The sequence below is a fragment of the Cydia strobilella genome, chromosome 17 (genome assembly GCF_947568885.1).
Source record: "Cydia strobilella chromosome 17, ilCydStro3.1, whole genome shotgun sequence".
In the NCBI taxonomy this organism is placed as follows: Eukaryota; Metazoa; Arthropoda; class Insecta; order Lepidoptera; family Tortricidae; genus Cydia; species Cydia strobilella.
In genome coordinates this window covers 12,356,182-12,371,185 of record NC_086057.1, presented here as the reverse complement: position 1 = coordinate 12,371,185, position 15,004 = coordinate 12,356,182, and the positions used below count along the sequence as shown (strand labels likewise).

Below are 15,004 nucleotides of genomic sequence, written 5' to 3'. Positions count from 1 at the left end.
GATATCTAGTTTAAATCTAGATCATTGTTCGAATTGGCCCGACAGCCTAGTGACAGACAGACAGTGGAGTCTTAGTAATAGGGTCCCGTTTTTACCCTTTGGGTACGAAACCCTAAAAACCGACAGGTTGTAAAAAACTATGTCTTTTTTAAGTAAAAAGAAGAGCTAGGGTAACTAAGGGAATTGTTATCGGAAATGTGTGATTTAAAAAAAAAACTACTGGAAATCTAATTAAACAGATTTTAATCTAATTAAAAAGATTTGCAAGTTACCCAGTAACAAAAAACCTTCCAAGTGAGAGTCGGAATCGCGCACGAAGAGTTCCGTACCATTACGCAAAAAAAACCGGCCAAGTGCGTGTCTGACTCGCGTTCCAAGGGTTCCGTACATTAATTACATAATTTAAACAATGTATTTTTTATGTGAACCGTGAGTGAAATGTTTTGCGCATGTTTTTAAAAAACCCGTAGGGGTCGGATCAAAAACTGAGTAATTAAGTCCAACTCACGCTCGACTGGCACATTTCTTATAGGTTTTCCTGTAATCTATAGGTAAAGATCTGTAGTTTCGGAGATAAAGGGGGGGGGGGGGGGGGTTGGTCATTTTTTGCCTATTTTCTTGAATAACTTCTAAATTGTATATCCTAAAATAAAAATAAAAATATATTTAAGGTTCTCACAAAGAGCTCTTTCATTTGATATGTAACACGATATAGTTTGAAAAACTTTATTTTTTAATTTTCTCATTTACCCCCCAAAAGTGGCCCCTTGTTTAAAATTAATTTGTTTACGTTACATGACCGTCTTTGGGTCACACTTTAACTTAATTTTAATTTTAACTTAATTGGTCCAGTAGTTTCGGAGAAAATAGGCTGAGACAGACGGACAGACAGACAGACAGACAGACGCACGAGTGAACCTATAAGGGTTCCGTTTTTTTCTTTTTGAGGTACGGAACCCTAAAAAGGCAAAAAAATCACGTTTGTTGTATGGGAGCCCCACTTAAATAATTATTTTATTCTGGTTTTAGTATTTGTTGTTATAGCGGCAACAGAAATACATCATCTGTTAAAAATTTCAATTGTCTATTAGCTATCACGGTTCATGGGATACAGCCTGGTGACGACAGACGGACAAACAGACAGACAGCGAAGTCTTAGTAATAGGGTCCCGTTTTTACCCTTTGGGTACGGAACTCTAAAAACTGTGTTCTCCACTGTCCCCCGTTTAAATGTGGGACGTAGGAAAAATGTTGTTTTTCAGAAAAAAACTAACTTTTTTGTAAATATCACGTTTAATTTCAGTACAATGTAAGTATTTAGTAAAAAAGTAAAAAAAGTATCAGTACATTTATAAAATCATAACTTAAAAATTATTGGTCATATGGACATATACCCACGTATGACTTAACTCTTATCAAAACTTATATAGTTAAACCAATTAAAAAAATAAAATAACGTCCTTCCACTAATCGATATTTCAATTTAGAGGAGTGACACGCTTTAAATGTTATCAAAGGACTGTGTCATTTCAAACACAGACAGAGAGAATCATACTATCTTTCTTACACTAGTAGTACTAGCAGACTATAGTATCCGCAGAATTAAGTAGCGAGCAGGGTCATAAACGTCAGTAACCGTAGGGGTGGTAACATGTCGATAACTTATGATGTAAACGTCGATATAATTGTTATATTTTTAAATGAAATCTTATATCATTACTTAATTGGTTTTAGATGGTTAATTATTTAATGACTGGAAATACAATAAATAAAAATATTTATTAAATAATTAGCTAAATACGTGATTAGTAGTACCTAATAATGAGAAATGCGTAAAATAATTATAGTACGTATAATTTATAGTACTATGTAGTCTATGTAGGGCATTAGGCATTATTGATAACAAATTATACTTTAATATAAAAGTTTCTATATTAAAATGCATAACTCGTTATACGAACTCTGACTGTGAACCTACGTCATAATGGAAAATTTTTGCAAAACTAATTTGATAAAGTTACAAGGTGATGTCAACCAGCAAGTCCGGCAGGTTATTCAAAAGTTTATGTGGTTTCAAGAGTTGAACCCTGACGTGACTTTCTATTTGTGTGTGCTAACGAATAAATTATTTCTATTCTATTCTATTCTATTCTATAAGAAGAATTGAATTTCATCTACCAATTATTATATATAGCAACCAAAAGAAAAGGATGAGTTTCAACATACCTCTCCCTTGTATTTTTCAGATGTTCACACTTCTTTGCACTTTTGGGTTATAAAACATGGACTTTACTTAAAAACGTTGATCCAAATATATGATAAAAAGCACTACCAGAATTCTTCAGACATAGGTAGGTATATCGGAAAAATGCCAAAACTAATAAAGATATGGCCTTGAAAAAATATCGAGAAGCTAACTTTTAGCAATATTTTAGTTCTTACCGCTATAATACCTCAACTGCTCATCTGATGCCTAAACCATGTATGATGAAGTTGGTAAAAATGGAAAATGAAGTATGTTTTACTTGGGAGTCATAATTCTAGCATCTATAGTTTGCGAGATATTTATAAACTGATCGGCGATTGGCCCTAGTTACACCTGATGGAAAGTGAAGACAGGGCCTAAGATGGAGCTAACCGGTTCAGTAACAGCCTATTCACAGTCTTCCCTAACTATTAAATTTATATTTACGGCATTGAGATATATGAAACAGACAGGGCAAAAATATGAAAATTTAATAGTGCATAACGACTTGTTCATCAAGTGTTTCTTAATAAAATTTGCTTTATTGTACTTACTATAATAGTGCGACATAAAATAGTAGAAATTTAATAAAATGGAACTAAAAAAAACCGCTAAATTGATGCCATGTTTACGTTAAAAAGGTGACAGTTATGTAGAAAGTGGCCCCCTTAATAATTTACTACAATTTCTTGTCGGTCTAAGATGAAGCCGGACCAGGAATATATGATCACGCGCCATGTTGCGTAATTTCACTGGAACTATTTTTTTTCATACTATACTGAACTGTCATCCTATACATGAAAATAACAGCGCCCTCTTAACAATGATCATATATTTACTGGTCAGGCTTTAACTGAAATTATTTATACAGTGTACGAAACAGATGTAAAATGGACGGAAGATATTATCACAGACGCGGCAGACGCCTGCACTATTTTTACAATATTATTAATATACTTATACATTAATTTGTATCATGTTAAGTACCTATTATAAAGAAATACCTATCCCATGTCCTCATCAAAGCTCTTATTTGTTCTTCAGCTTGGTCAAAGTGATTCTTTAAATTAAGTCATCAACATTTATTTAAATTTCGTTGTAGCTAAATATAATAAATACCCTCACCTTTAAATTTAGTCGTTGTCACATGAGTCCTAAGATTCCTAAGGTTTCAATAAATTTAATTTAGTTTCAGTCACATGCTCTTCCGCCATCTTTGTCAAATTGTCACATTAGGATCCCGGTTTTATAATGTAATCTATACCTATATCTGCTACATTTCATGTACATACTCCAAATGATTATGAAGTAGTTATAGGTTTTCACTAAAGGATTTCTTTAAATTTCGTCCTTCGCAGGTGTAATCCTAACTTGCAGTCTTCATCGAAGCTCTTATTTCTGTAACGCATGACCTTATTCACGCTGTTTTTTATTTCTGAACCTTTGTCAACTTGTCACATGAAGGTTGGGATCCTTTTGTGACAGGTTTTTTTATGTAGCTACTACATTTCATGTAGGTATTCTCAACAATTATGTTGTAAACCATTTTGTACCATTTGTAGTTGTAACTAGGTCCATGGGGTATTATGGGGTCCCAGCGCGCACAAGTTGTTTGCAGAAATCGCGAAGCGTCTGGTTGACTTGACGTAACTAGTGACCGAAGAGCTGGCCGCTTCCTCGCACAACATATCAGCATTGCGATACAGCGAGGAAATGCCGCCAGCATCCTTGGCACAATGGCTCAAGGGCCTATTTTAGATTTAAGCTACTTATTACTTTCGTTTGTTGTAAATAGGTATTTCTTTATTCTTCATAATCGGCTGTGTACCCCAACTTGCAGATGTCGTCATCGAAGTTCTTGTTTCTATAATGCTTGATCTTCGTCAGCCATGTATAAAGGGAGGCTTCTTTTCGCTTCCCTCCGTATCGTATTGGCAGACACTCTGGATCGATGTACCTGGAGAACAGGAACATAGGAATCATAGGATATAAGTAAAAACAAGAAAACACAAAAGGACTTCCATTATTTTATGTCTGAACGAAACCGAAATTAGACAGTGAGTCGCATCATCATTGGGATATCTCTGACAGATTATATTTTAGGGCTCATATCAAAGGGTCTAAATCAGGCGTGCATTGCTTTTGATGAATCCATAAATTACAAATTAGGACACCAGATTTTATTTCAACGGATTCTACTTACAACTCGACGATTTTAATAGGTAGTTAAATTAAAACTTCGTAATATACCTATACCAAACTGTAATGGCATACTTTTCTTTCACTATGGGCTTCCGACTCAACTACCTATAATGATTTCTAATGAAACGCTCGCATTACACAAAAAACATGCAGACGCTGATCTGTATCAATTGATCGTATAGTGCCAGAGTAAAATTTTCTCTCATACTCGTGCCTTTTTCTATATAGTGAAGGTGTGCTTGTTCTAGCCTACTGTATCAGCTGTGGACAAATAATACAAAACAAAGAAAAAACTATGAATAAAAGCTACGTAGATAACTAGTTGTAAAAGTAGACCTTATTCTGAAGAAGTAGAAGAGAGTTTCGAAGCGAAGTTGATGATATGGACGCCGCTTTGGATAAATATACAAAATAGACAAACCTATGAAGAGAAGCTAAGTCGTTGTGGAAGTAGACTTTCTTCCAGAGCTCGTCAGCTGGTGCCAGTCTTCTGAAGAAGTAGAACAGAGTCTCAAAGACACGGGAGCAGTTGACTACGTGGACACCGCGTTGGTGAAGCGGGAATGCGTACTGGAAAAGAAAAATATATAACATTTCAAGTAAGTATATTAACATCGATATTGACAAATGTATAAATATGAGTCATACACACACCTAAAACACTGAACCTTGTTAGTACTTTTTCGGAATTTTTCTGAATGTATGTGATGTGAAGCATGAAAAAAATATTAATAAAATAGTTATGTCATATCTTAAAGTAGGTCAAATTTTGATGGACTAGTACAGCAATATACGTTACACATGCCCAAAATGCCTTGAATGCCATGCGGTCAGAAAAATCCGGTGTGATCGGTAATTTTACAAAAGTTTCATGAGCTGTGGTGTGGTACTATTCAATATACTCTATGGCTGTGGTGTTTTTCGTTTCTTTAGCGCAACTGTTTCTTGGTACCCAGTGTGCACCATAATAACTACACTGACTTAAATGACTATCACTTGCAGCTTCTGCACGACCCCCTCCAGGTCTTTTAACAAAGGTTTCAAGAGCTATAGTCTTAGTGGTCTTACCCCTAACCCCTAACACGTTCATAGTTTGTAACGCGACGGTCGGAGTGAGAATGCCTCATATGTTTCATGGTGATTTTCGCGCAGTCCACCATTGCCACTCCATCTAAGACATGGCGCTTTAGCTGCATAATCATCTCCAGCAGAAAAGGGGGTCAGTCATCTCACAAGGTTGTTTACTTGTCAGGTGCTGTGGTCTTACTTACCACCACTTTACCACTAGCACATTTTTAGAAGCAAGGGTGATTGGTATATAATAAAGTCTTCAAGAGTTCTTTACTTACTCCTAAAACGTTCATAGCTTGTAACGCGATCGTCGGTGTCAAATGCCTCATATGTTTCATGGTAATTCCCGCACAGTCCACCATGGCCACTCCACCTAAGACTTGGAGCTTTGGCTGCATGATCCCAACTTCGAGAAGAAGAAGGGTGCCACGGACGAGATCTTCGACTGGAGTTGTGTCTGGGTCCCAGAGACCTGGAAATTGACAGTGAGACATTTAATGCTGTTACTTTGTCAGTTAACGTGATAGCAGAACCTGACTCAGCACTTGACACCATGAAAATACATACCTATCCCTGCAACAGACAGACAAGTAACGGTGAAATTGCCACTAATTGTAACTGCGGTGTCTTATCTAGAGTGGCTACAATTAAATATTTTGGCGTTGTCATCGACGATAAGTTGCAATGGGGTCCCCATATATCTACCACAGCTAAGAGAATCCGAAAACTAATATTTATATTTAAAAGCTTGCGAATGGTGGCGGATCACAATCTCTTACTGCAGACATATGATGCCCTATGCCAAAGTGTCTTGAGCTACTGCATATGCTCTTGGGGTGGTGCAGCCAAAACACATCTTATAGAGCTCGAGCGCGCACAACGAGCAGTTTTAAAAGTAATGTTCTATCTCTCATATCGATACCCCACTGAGCTGCTTTTTAATATAGCAGAAGTTTTAAGTGTACGCAAACTTTTTATTTACCAAACAATGCGAAGATACCACAGACTAATAGCCCCTACAATCACAATTGGCAACAAACGCATAGCTTACTACCCAGTACCCCGCTGTAATAGTGCATGGTCTAAAAGGCATTTTTCTTTCTTGGCTCCATACTTATATAATAAAGCAAACAAAACCCTTAATATAAATAACATTAGTAATTTTCAATTAAAAAACATAATTAAGATTTGGTAAACATCATTAAACTATAGTGAAGCAGAAGAGTTATTACGAAGCGTGTTCTAGTACAATCCAAAATAACCAGACACACACGTTACACACAGAAACACACACATATCCCAAAAATCAGACACACATAATACTCACACACGCGCGCGTACATACACATAATCATAATCTCAAATGTTCACTTCTTTCTCTAATTTAAATATTGTTAAAATTATATTATAGAATGTCTAACATTGTAACCATACGCTTGTAATCGGGAAGGAACTGGCTCTTGAGACACAGGGAAACCTACTTTGAGAGCCAGGAACCAATGTTAAGTAATAATTTAAAGTTGCAATAAAGATTTTTTTTTATTTTTTTTTTAGTGGGACTGATGTTAACCCGATAGTGAGACATTTGCTGGTTATAGAGGCAATGTTATTTCTGATACGGTAATGGCCGTAAAATACAGCAATTCACGTGCACTATGATCAAAAACTCGACATACGGCAAAAGTTCCATGGCCGTATGTCCCATAAGTGAGGGTGCTGAAAGATGGGCGAGGAGCTGGCAGATCCAGATATACATGATGGGATGTCCTGGACGTATATCTCAACGGACGGTCGTAGATTGCTGAAAACCAAGACGGATGGAGATCGTGGAAGGAGGCCTTTGCCCAGCAGTGGGACACCATATAGCCTAATCACTATCACTACATAGTATAAAACAAAGCCGCTTCCGGTTGTCTGTCTGTCCATATGTATGCTTAGATGCCTTAGATCTTTAAAACTACGCGACGGATTTTGATGCGGTTTTCTTTAATAGATAGAGTGATTCAAGAGGAAGGTTTATATGTAATAATCATCAGCATTGCACCCGTGCGAAGCCGGGGCGGGTCGCTAGTAATAATATAATACCAAGTCGGCACAATATGAGTCTGCCGACATCAGGCCGGTCATACAGCACGCCCTCGAAGACGTTGCCAAGCCGTCGCATGCCGAACCAGTCGACCCCGCGCCAGAGGTGAGGGTTCTGTTCTCTGAAGTTGCAGTAGCGGACCATCTGGAAAACGATCAAGTGCTTTTTTGAATTGCAAGTTGCCTCGGTTTATTTATAACTACTAGCTCTTAAAACTTCGTCTGCGTAGAATGATGATGATGATGCGTTTGATTACAACCATCTTATGTTCTTTCGCGGGCATTAAACTATCTCTATACCTAATGTCATCCAAAGGGGTCAAAAAAACAATAATTAAAATTTATTTTTATACTTTTATTTATTATATCCCTTCGTTATTAGTTAGGTATAGCCGTTCGTTTTGTAGCTGGCCCCGAATGGCTAATCCTTTGTCTATTGTTAAGTAAAACCGCACGTGCTATGCCTGCAAAAAAAGGGTCAGTCATTGGCGTATAATTCTAATTGGAATCTGAGCGCGGGCTAGACCAACGCTCAAAAATTCAGTGTAAGTGCGCTCTCCGATAACGCGCCTTTGTGACGCGTCTCGGTGACACATTTTAGACTGGTTCTGTAGCGTTCGACTCGCCGGCACACGGTAATACTATTAGTTATTCTGTGCCGGCACTCAGTAACTGTAGAGGGACCACACAAGAAATCGCAAATTATTTTTTTGTTTGTTCATTTTGAACCTTATTGCAATCTCCATAGTGGTAATTCAATAACCGGTTAAAACGGTATAACTATTTTTTATGTAGTAAAAAATATAATACAGCTACAAAAACTTACCCAATTATTTTATGAGTAAGTAACAATAATATTTAACTACATATAAATTATATCAAATCGATAAAGTACTTCTACATGAAAATAAAATAAATATTTATATGTTGTAAATCACGTCTAAAGGAATAAATGCTACAATTTCAAACGCCCAACTTTTATTTAGCTTTTTACGACACCGTTATACGGCTTCCATCTATTTATAAGTACCAGGGCAACATAACTAACCAGGCGGTGCGCACGCGCGGGCACCGAGCGCCTGGCGCGCAAAAACCGCAACAGAAAAGCGTCGTCCATCTGCGGCGGCTGGCATTCCCCGCGCTCTGTGAACGAAAAGGCGTTGGTGTATTCTTTGAGAGTTATGGGAGCCTGGTACCGAATAAAATCTTTCATAACGTAACAATTTATTCGCAAATGATATCAAATGATTGAGGGGGTTGGCTGATTCACATTCTGCGCTTTTGTTGTTTATGTGATGATGACTCTTACGGCTATTGAATTAAAGTATAATTTTGTTAAATTCATTCTTCGTGAGATGCAAGAACTGGTCGAGTATGTATTGTGTTCATATTGTGTTCATCGCCGCTGTAGCGTATCTGATTAAAAAGTTTAAAAGCTCAAGGCGTCTCCAGATTTTAAAATTAATTTATGTTAGTGTTAGAATAAACTAGTACAGTCGAGTTCATAAATATGTATCCATTTTTTCACCTTATTGCTGGATTGGATTAAGGTGAAGAAATGTACACATATTTATGAACTCGACTGTACGTTCATTTATTTGGCTTTGGCTAAAACTATTTGGTTTTGACTATTTTAGAAACGTCGGAACTGTCTATATTATGCCGCCTTTATAAATAAATTAAATAAACAACAAAAACTAATGAAAATAATAAGAAATATAAAGTTTATACTTACTTTTACATTTTTAACTGTTTTAAAATTAGTTATAAAACGGAAATGTTCTCATCATTCATCATACACGTCATCATAGTACAGTCGCCATCAGATATATCGGAGCGGCCGAGGGACTCAAAAATATCTGAACACGCACCTAGCTCCTTGACAATAGAGGCGTGTTCAGATATGTGTGAGCACCTCGGCCGCTCAGATATATCTGATGGCGACTGTACTATTGGGATTAGCAGGGTAGTGCATTAGTATTTAGTAGGGACATCATGTAAACACTAGCCGTCAGATACGGTTTTTGGGTAGCAGACAAGCGTCAGATATTTCCCACCGGAGTTCGACGAGGAGGCCTGGAGTCTCATAAGGCCTTATGAGACTCCAGGCCTCCTCGTCGAACTCGGGGCTGTAGTGGCGGTCGCACTCCGCCTGGTACGCGATTTCCCACCGGAACGGTGAGTCTCTAGTCACAAATGTCACGTTACCGTATATCATGTCCTGGGCTATAACCGCGAAAATCGAAGTTCGAATTTTGGTTTTCGCGGTAGCCCCACTGCAGCTTCTGTATCTTGCGCGCTCTGCTGTCCGGGTTCTCGGCGCACAGGTTCTAGGCCTCCTCGTCGAACTCGCTCTCGTGGCGGTCGCACTCCGCCTGGTACGCGATCTTCCCACCGGAGCATTCCGGAGCATTTAGCCACAAATGTCGTGTTACCGTATATCATGTCCCGCAGCTCCTGTATCTTGCGCGCTCTGCTGTCCGGGTCCTCGGCGCACAGGTTCCAGGCCTCCTCGTCGAACTCAGGGCTCTCGTGGCGGTCGCACTCCGCCTGGTACGCGATCTCCTCCCACTGGAACGGCATTATGGAGTCCTGGTAAAAGAATTAAAATATTGATTGTGTAACTTGAAATCATCGATGCGTCCGGTGAATCACATTTATTATTTATTATGTGTTTGTGCGTCTTAAATCGTTCTTATCGTTCAAACCTCGATCGTGACTGTATGGGGAATTAATAACCGCTGAACCCATTTATATGAAACTTAGGATGACATCTTCGATTTAGTTGAAAATGATACCAAACCAAACGTGACTTAGAACCATAGAGTAACTTATACTAGAGCGGTACTGTCATAGTAAATTTTGTAACCCCAGTAAATTCACTGCCATCTGTCGACACACTTTAAAACTAAAAATTAAGATTTATAAAAATACGATAAAATGTATTTAAATATAGATAAATGATTTTTTTTAAATGCATTAAGGCGGTTCCCTGAGCCAGAAGGCGAAAAAGCTCCTTATATGATCATGTTTTTCTAAGAGGCGTTGATATTCGTAGACGTGGAAAAAATATATGTAGTTCTTGACTATATTATCTTTAACAACATAGCTTCCGATACACGAATTATGACACTTCGCTCGATACAATTAATTCCCAAAGTAACCTCTAACTCGGACTTTTCATCCTACTTTACTCGGTTATTTATTATGTGATACTATAAACAAAAAAAGAAGAAAAAACAATCTTAACGTAAATAGTAATTTCATAGCTTTAGAATTTCGATATTGTAAGGTAACGTTTTTAAAATAAATAAAAACCGACAAAATTCGATCAAAATTGACACTTGGCGCGTATGTTCTTTCCCGTTCTTTCTTGCGAAATGTGACAAAGACAGCGGCAAACCGATAGAACGGCCTTAATTATTTTTATGATTTTGACCCATGTTCTTTCACTGATATGCGTTAAAATTGTTAAATAACAAACGAAACAGTCAACGCCATCTATACGACAGTGGGCCTAAACTAGTGGCGCCCTCTGAACGAGAATCAAATTTTCTTGATTTTCGAGGCACGTTTTTTCCTTAGACTGTAAACATCTATTACGGAGTTATATCTATCTTTGCTTAGAACCTAAACCGCGTGGCTCACTCCGCGATCTAGTCTCGTCGCTACAAGTACATGCGGCCCCACGCGGCCCACACCAATTTTGGTGTCTAACCATAGTAATTGCCGCGCACCGCTACGGAACGGACTACGGACGCCTGCTCGCGCTTGCGCCACCTTGCAATCATATCTGTCCTAATAGACGCGTTTTGTTAGGCGAAACTTCTGTACCTAGTACTATTATTTATTCTGTGCTTAAACATAAACAGTATTAACCTCAGACTTCGCCGAAGCTGAAATGCCCCACACTTCCCCAACTGCATCAAAAATCTGGGTGGGTCCACTTCTTAAATATCTTAGGAACAAATACTAATTCTGTCAAAGGAAAACTTTTGTTCAGACAAAGCCGTATTTGACCTTCTTATGCAGTCTGCAATTAGAGTTTTGAATGATTCACGGTTAGTTTCACTACCGTGATTACTTTTTGTATTATTTGTGACACAAATAATACAAAAGGTAATCACGGTCTATATCCCGGTCAATATGTCTAGTCTGCAATTAATAGGTACCTAAATCAAAACAGACGAAAAGTTAAATGGACACATTGTAGAAATTGTTGATTGTGTTGATTGTTTTTTTTTTTGGTTAATAAAATTTTCTTATTGTAGAAAAAAGTCACTTCTGTTTACAAATGTTCTAAAAGTTAACGACTATGACTACGACATACTTATATATCCCGTTTTTCTTATTTGAGTCTCAAGTATCCCAATGTATTCCGTCCCACCTATAAGAGTGAAGCATAAAAACCGGCCAAATGCGAGTCGGACTCGTGCACGAAGGGTTCCGTACCAATTACGCAAAAAACGGCAGAAAATCATGTTTGTTGTATGGGAGCCCCTTAAATATATTTTTTATTCTGTTTTTAGCATTTGTTGTTATAGCGGCAACAGAAATACATCATCTGTAAAAATTTCAACTGTCTATTATTAGCTATCACGGTTCATGAGATACAGCCTGATGACAGACAGACGGACAGACAGACAGACGGAACCCTAAAAATGAACTTTTTAAGTGCGATGTCTACAGGAAATGTTTTCAAAAAGCTATTGTTTAAGCTGTTCGGTAGACTCCCAGCCACACTCCCAGCAGAAAAGAAGCATGGATCGCCACGTTTAATAACTGATTTTTTCGGTTGTGGTTCCGTTAGCTACAAACTCGGAGGCATTTTGTTGCGACATTACTGCTGGTGCGACATATCTGGCAATTTCCTTGATAAAGGGACGGATGGAAAGTCATAATCGAGGCACTCGTGGCAGTAATGCAGCGGCGAACGTCGCTCATTTTATCAAGCGCAAATGTCACAAAACTAATGCAGCTGCAGTTTCTATCCGAACGTCACCTTTATTACATAATAAAGGTGACGTTCGGATAGGCACATGCCTATAGGTACATATTTACATATCAAAACTAAACTACTTACATCGAGCATGCATTCCTAAATGAAGTAATGAACGGTGATGATTCTATAATCATTAAGGACTATTCCTTGCATGCATTATGGACGTACAAGATGTACAGGTAAACTATGTATGCACAGGTGTTTGAGGTGTTGCATAAACCGAAGTAATTTGTTAGAGCTGATAGATCTGAATTGGCCAACTTCCTAATCGCTTTATAGCTGTCGGATGCCAGCGTTGCAACACGTAATCCATCAGGCGTTATCAATTCGCTTCTGATGTTAAAAACCACCCTTAGTTCTTAAGCAATAAAGTTAAAAATAACATAAAAAATTGTGGATTATGATATTGTACAAATCATGCTGCGGATTTTTCGCTGCCGCTGATTATGTATTATGATAAGTAAAGTGTTATCTTCTTTGTCTAAAATTCTAATCATATGATACCATGGATTTACAAATAACCCGGATAGTATCTACAGCTAATTTTAGTTTAGTTTTTTAGTTTTTTACCTAGTTTTTTTGTCAATCAAAATTGTAAATGTAATCTAATGATTTATTGCATCCAGCAACAAAATATGCACACGGGCATAAATGTGTTGAAGCTGGTATGTAGTAACCTGTAACACTATTAACAGCATTACATTTTTTTTTGCCATTGCCAGTAAGTCAATATTTTTTTTATACCACGTCGGTGGCAATCAAGCATACGGCCCGCCTGATGGTAAGCAGTTACCGTAGCCTATGGACGCCTGCAACACCGGAGATATTACACGCGCGTTGCCGACCCTTTAAAAACCTGTACACTCCTTTTTTCAAGAACCCACTCGGGAGAACCTCGGCAGGGAGCTCATTCCACAGCCGAAGCGTACGCGGGAGGAAATTCCTCTTAAACCGCACAGTTCGCGACCATTTAGGTGCTAGGGTGTGAGGATGAACACCCTGCCGATGGCGAGCGGTGCGGTGATAGAAAGCGGCCGTTGGCATCATGTCAAACAATTCTTCAGACCACAGCCCATTGTACAAGCGGTAGAACACGCATAAGGAGGCGAAGTCTCTCCTTAGACTTAAAGGTTCAATACCGCTTGTGAGTTTGTTTGCAATGCAATGCAGTCAATGTGGCCAATTCAGTCATAAGGAAAATTCTGTACAGAGGCATATATTTCTCTTGTTTTGAACCGTAGGGATAAGAGCCCATATATGTTCTTTTGACTGCTGCTTTGTCGAGGAAATTACCAATTGCATAAAACGCTTGTTGACGGAATTATCCGTATGACGGATTTGGCCGCATTGACCTTACCTATCTGTATTTAACCTGTACATATCTAGTACATAATCTGTTCACAAACTTCTTATTGCCAGACGTTGAAATAACAACCTGCATGGTTAGTAATAGTTATTTACGATACAAGTGCGGAAAAGAGGAAATTCGAAACGAGTGGCGATAAATTAAAACACGACCGCAGGGAGTGTTTTAAATCGACACGAGTTGCGAATTACCTATTCGCACGTGTATCGTACAACGTTTTACAGTACATATGGCCGTTTAAACTTTCTACATATGCACTAAAAGTGCTCTTTTACGCACTAGTGCGAGAAAGTAGCACCATATGTACTGTAAAGTTATAAATACCAATACGTTATTTATATTATATAGGGTGGGCCAGTGATAAATTTTCTTTTCGTATTGACGTTTATCATTGGCCCACCCTATACCAAGCTCAAGTATCAAGATACCTTTATACAGGGTGGGCCAGTGATAAATGCATTTAAAAAAAATTAATAAATAATCAATTTTTATGTTTTTAAAGAAAAATTATAATTAGAATTTGGGATAAAGAAATAATTTTGAAATTTTAAAATTTACAAGCAAGACTGGAAGAGTGCCGCAACCGTTACGGACGACATCTTGATGATTTAATTTTGAAAACGTAAAAATTATTTCTTTATCCCAAATTCTAATTATAATTTTTATTTAAAAACATAAAAATTGATTATGTATTAAACATTTTATAAATGCATTTATCATTGGCCCACCCTGTATATATGTACTAATAAAATTCGGATTTTAATTCGGATAGAAATGACTAAATTGGTATTTTTTTGCACGTCGAGTTTTTCCAAAATTTATTAAGGGATTCATTTTTACGCTAGTTATTTTGTCATAAGCTTAAAGCTTATAAATCAAGCCTAAGTTGCTCAATTTTCAGATCTGCCCTTAAGGAACGAGTAGAACCGCCGCCGGCCTAGTATTTATTTACAAGTTAACATTCACTAGCCCTTCACTTGTACTTAAATAAGTAATGAATATGGCGCACATGAACCGAAGGGCAACTTTACTG

General features: G+C 37.8%; 1 protein-coding gene and 1 long non-coding RNA gene across 2 annotated transcripts in view; one reads left to right on the top strand and one right to left on the bottom strand.

Annotated features, from left to right (window-relative positions):
* Positions 1-15,004, top strand: part of LOC134748746 (uncharacterized) — a 129,684-nt gene that overhangs the window by 6,700 nt on the left and 107,980 nt on the right. The window lies entirely within an intron of this gene.
* The window catches only part of LOC134748703 (clavesin-1-like), a 28,336-nt gene continuing 14,635 nt past the window's right edge, over positions 1,304-15,004 (bottom strand). The window contains exons 2-7 of the mRNA XM_063683473.1: positions 10,039-10,195; positions 8,652-8,746; positions 7,604-7,748; positions 5,797-5,990; positions 4,869-5,017; positions 1,304-4,202 (exon numbers count right to left, since the gene is read on the bottom strand). Coding sequence (XP_063539543.1) covers positions 4,049-4,202; positions 4,869-5,017; positions 5,797-5,990; positions 7,604-7,748; positions 8,652-8,746; positions 10,039-10,186 — 885 coding nt within the window. The 5' untranslated portion in view covers positions 10,187-10,195 and the 3' untranslated portion in view covers positions 1,304-4,048. The remainder of the gene's footprint in view (positions 4,203-4,868; positions 5,018-5,796; positions 5,991-7,603; positions 7,749-8,651; positions 8,747-10,038; positions 10,196-15,004) is intronic.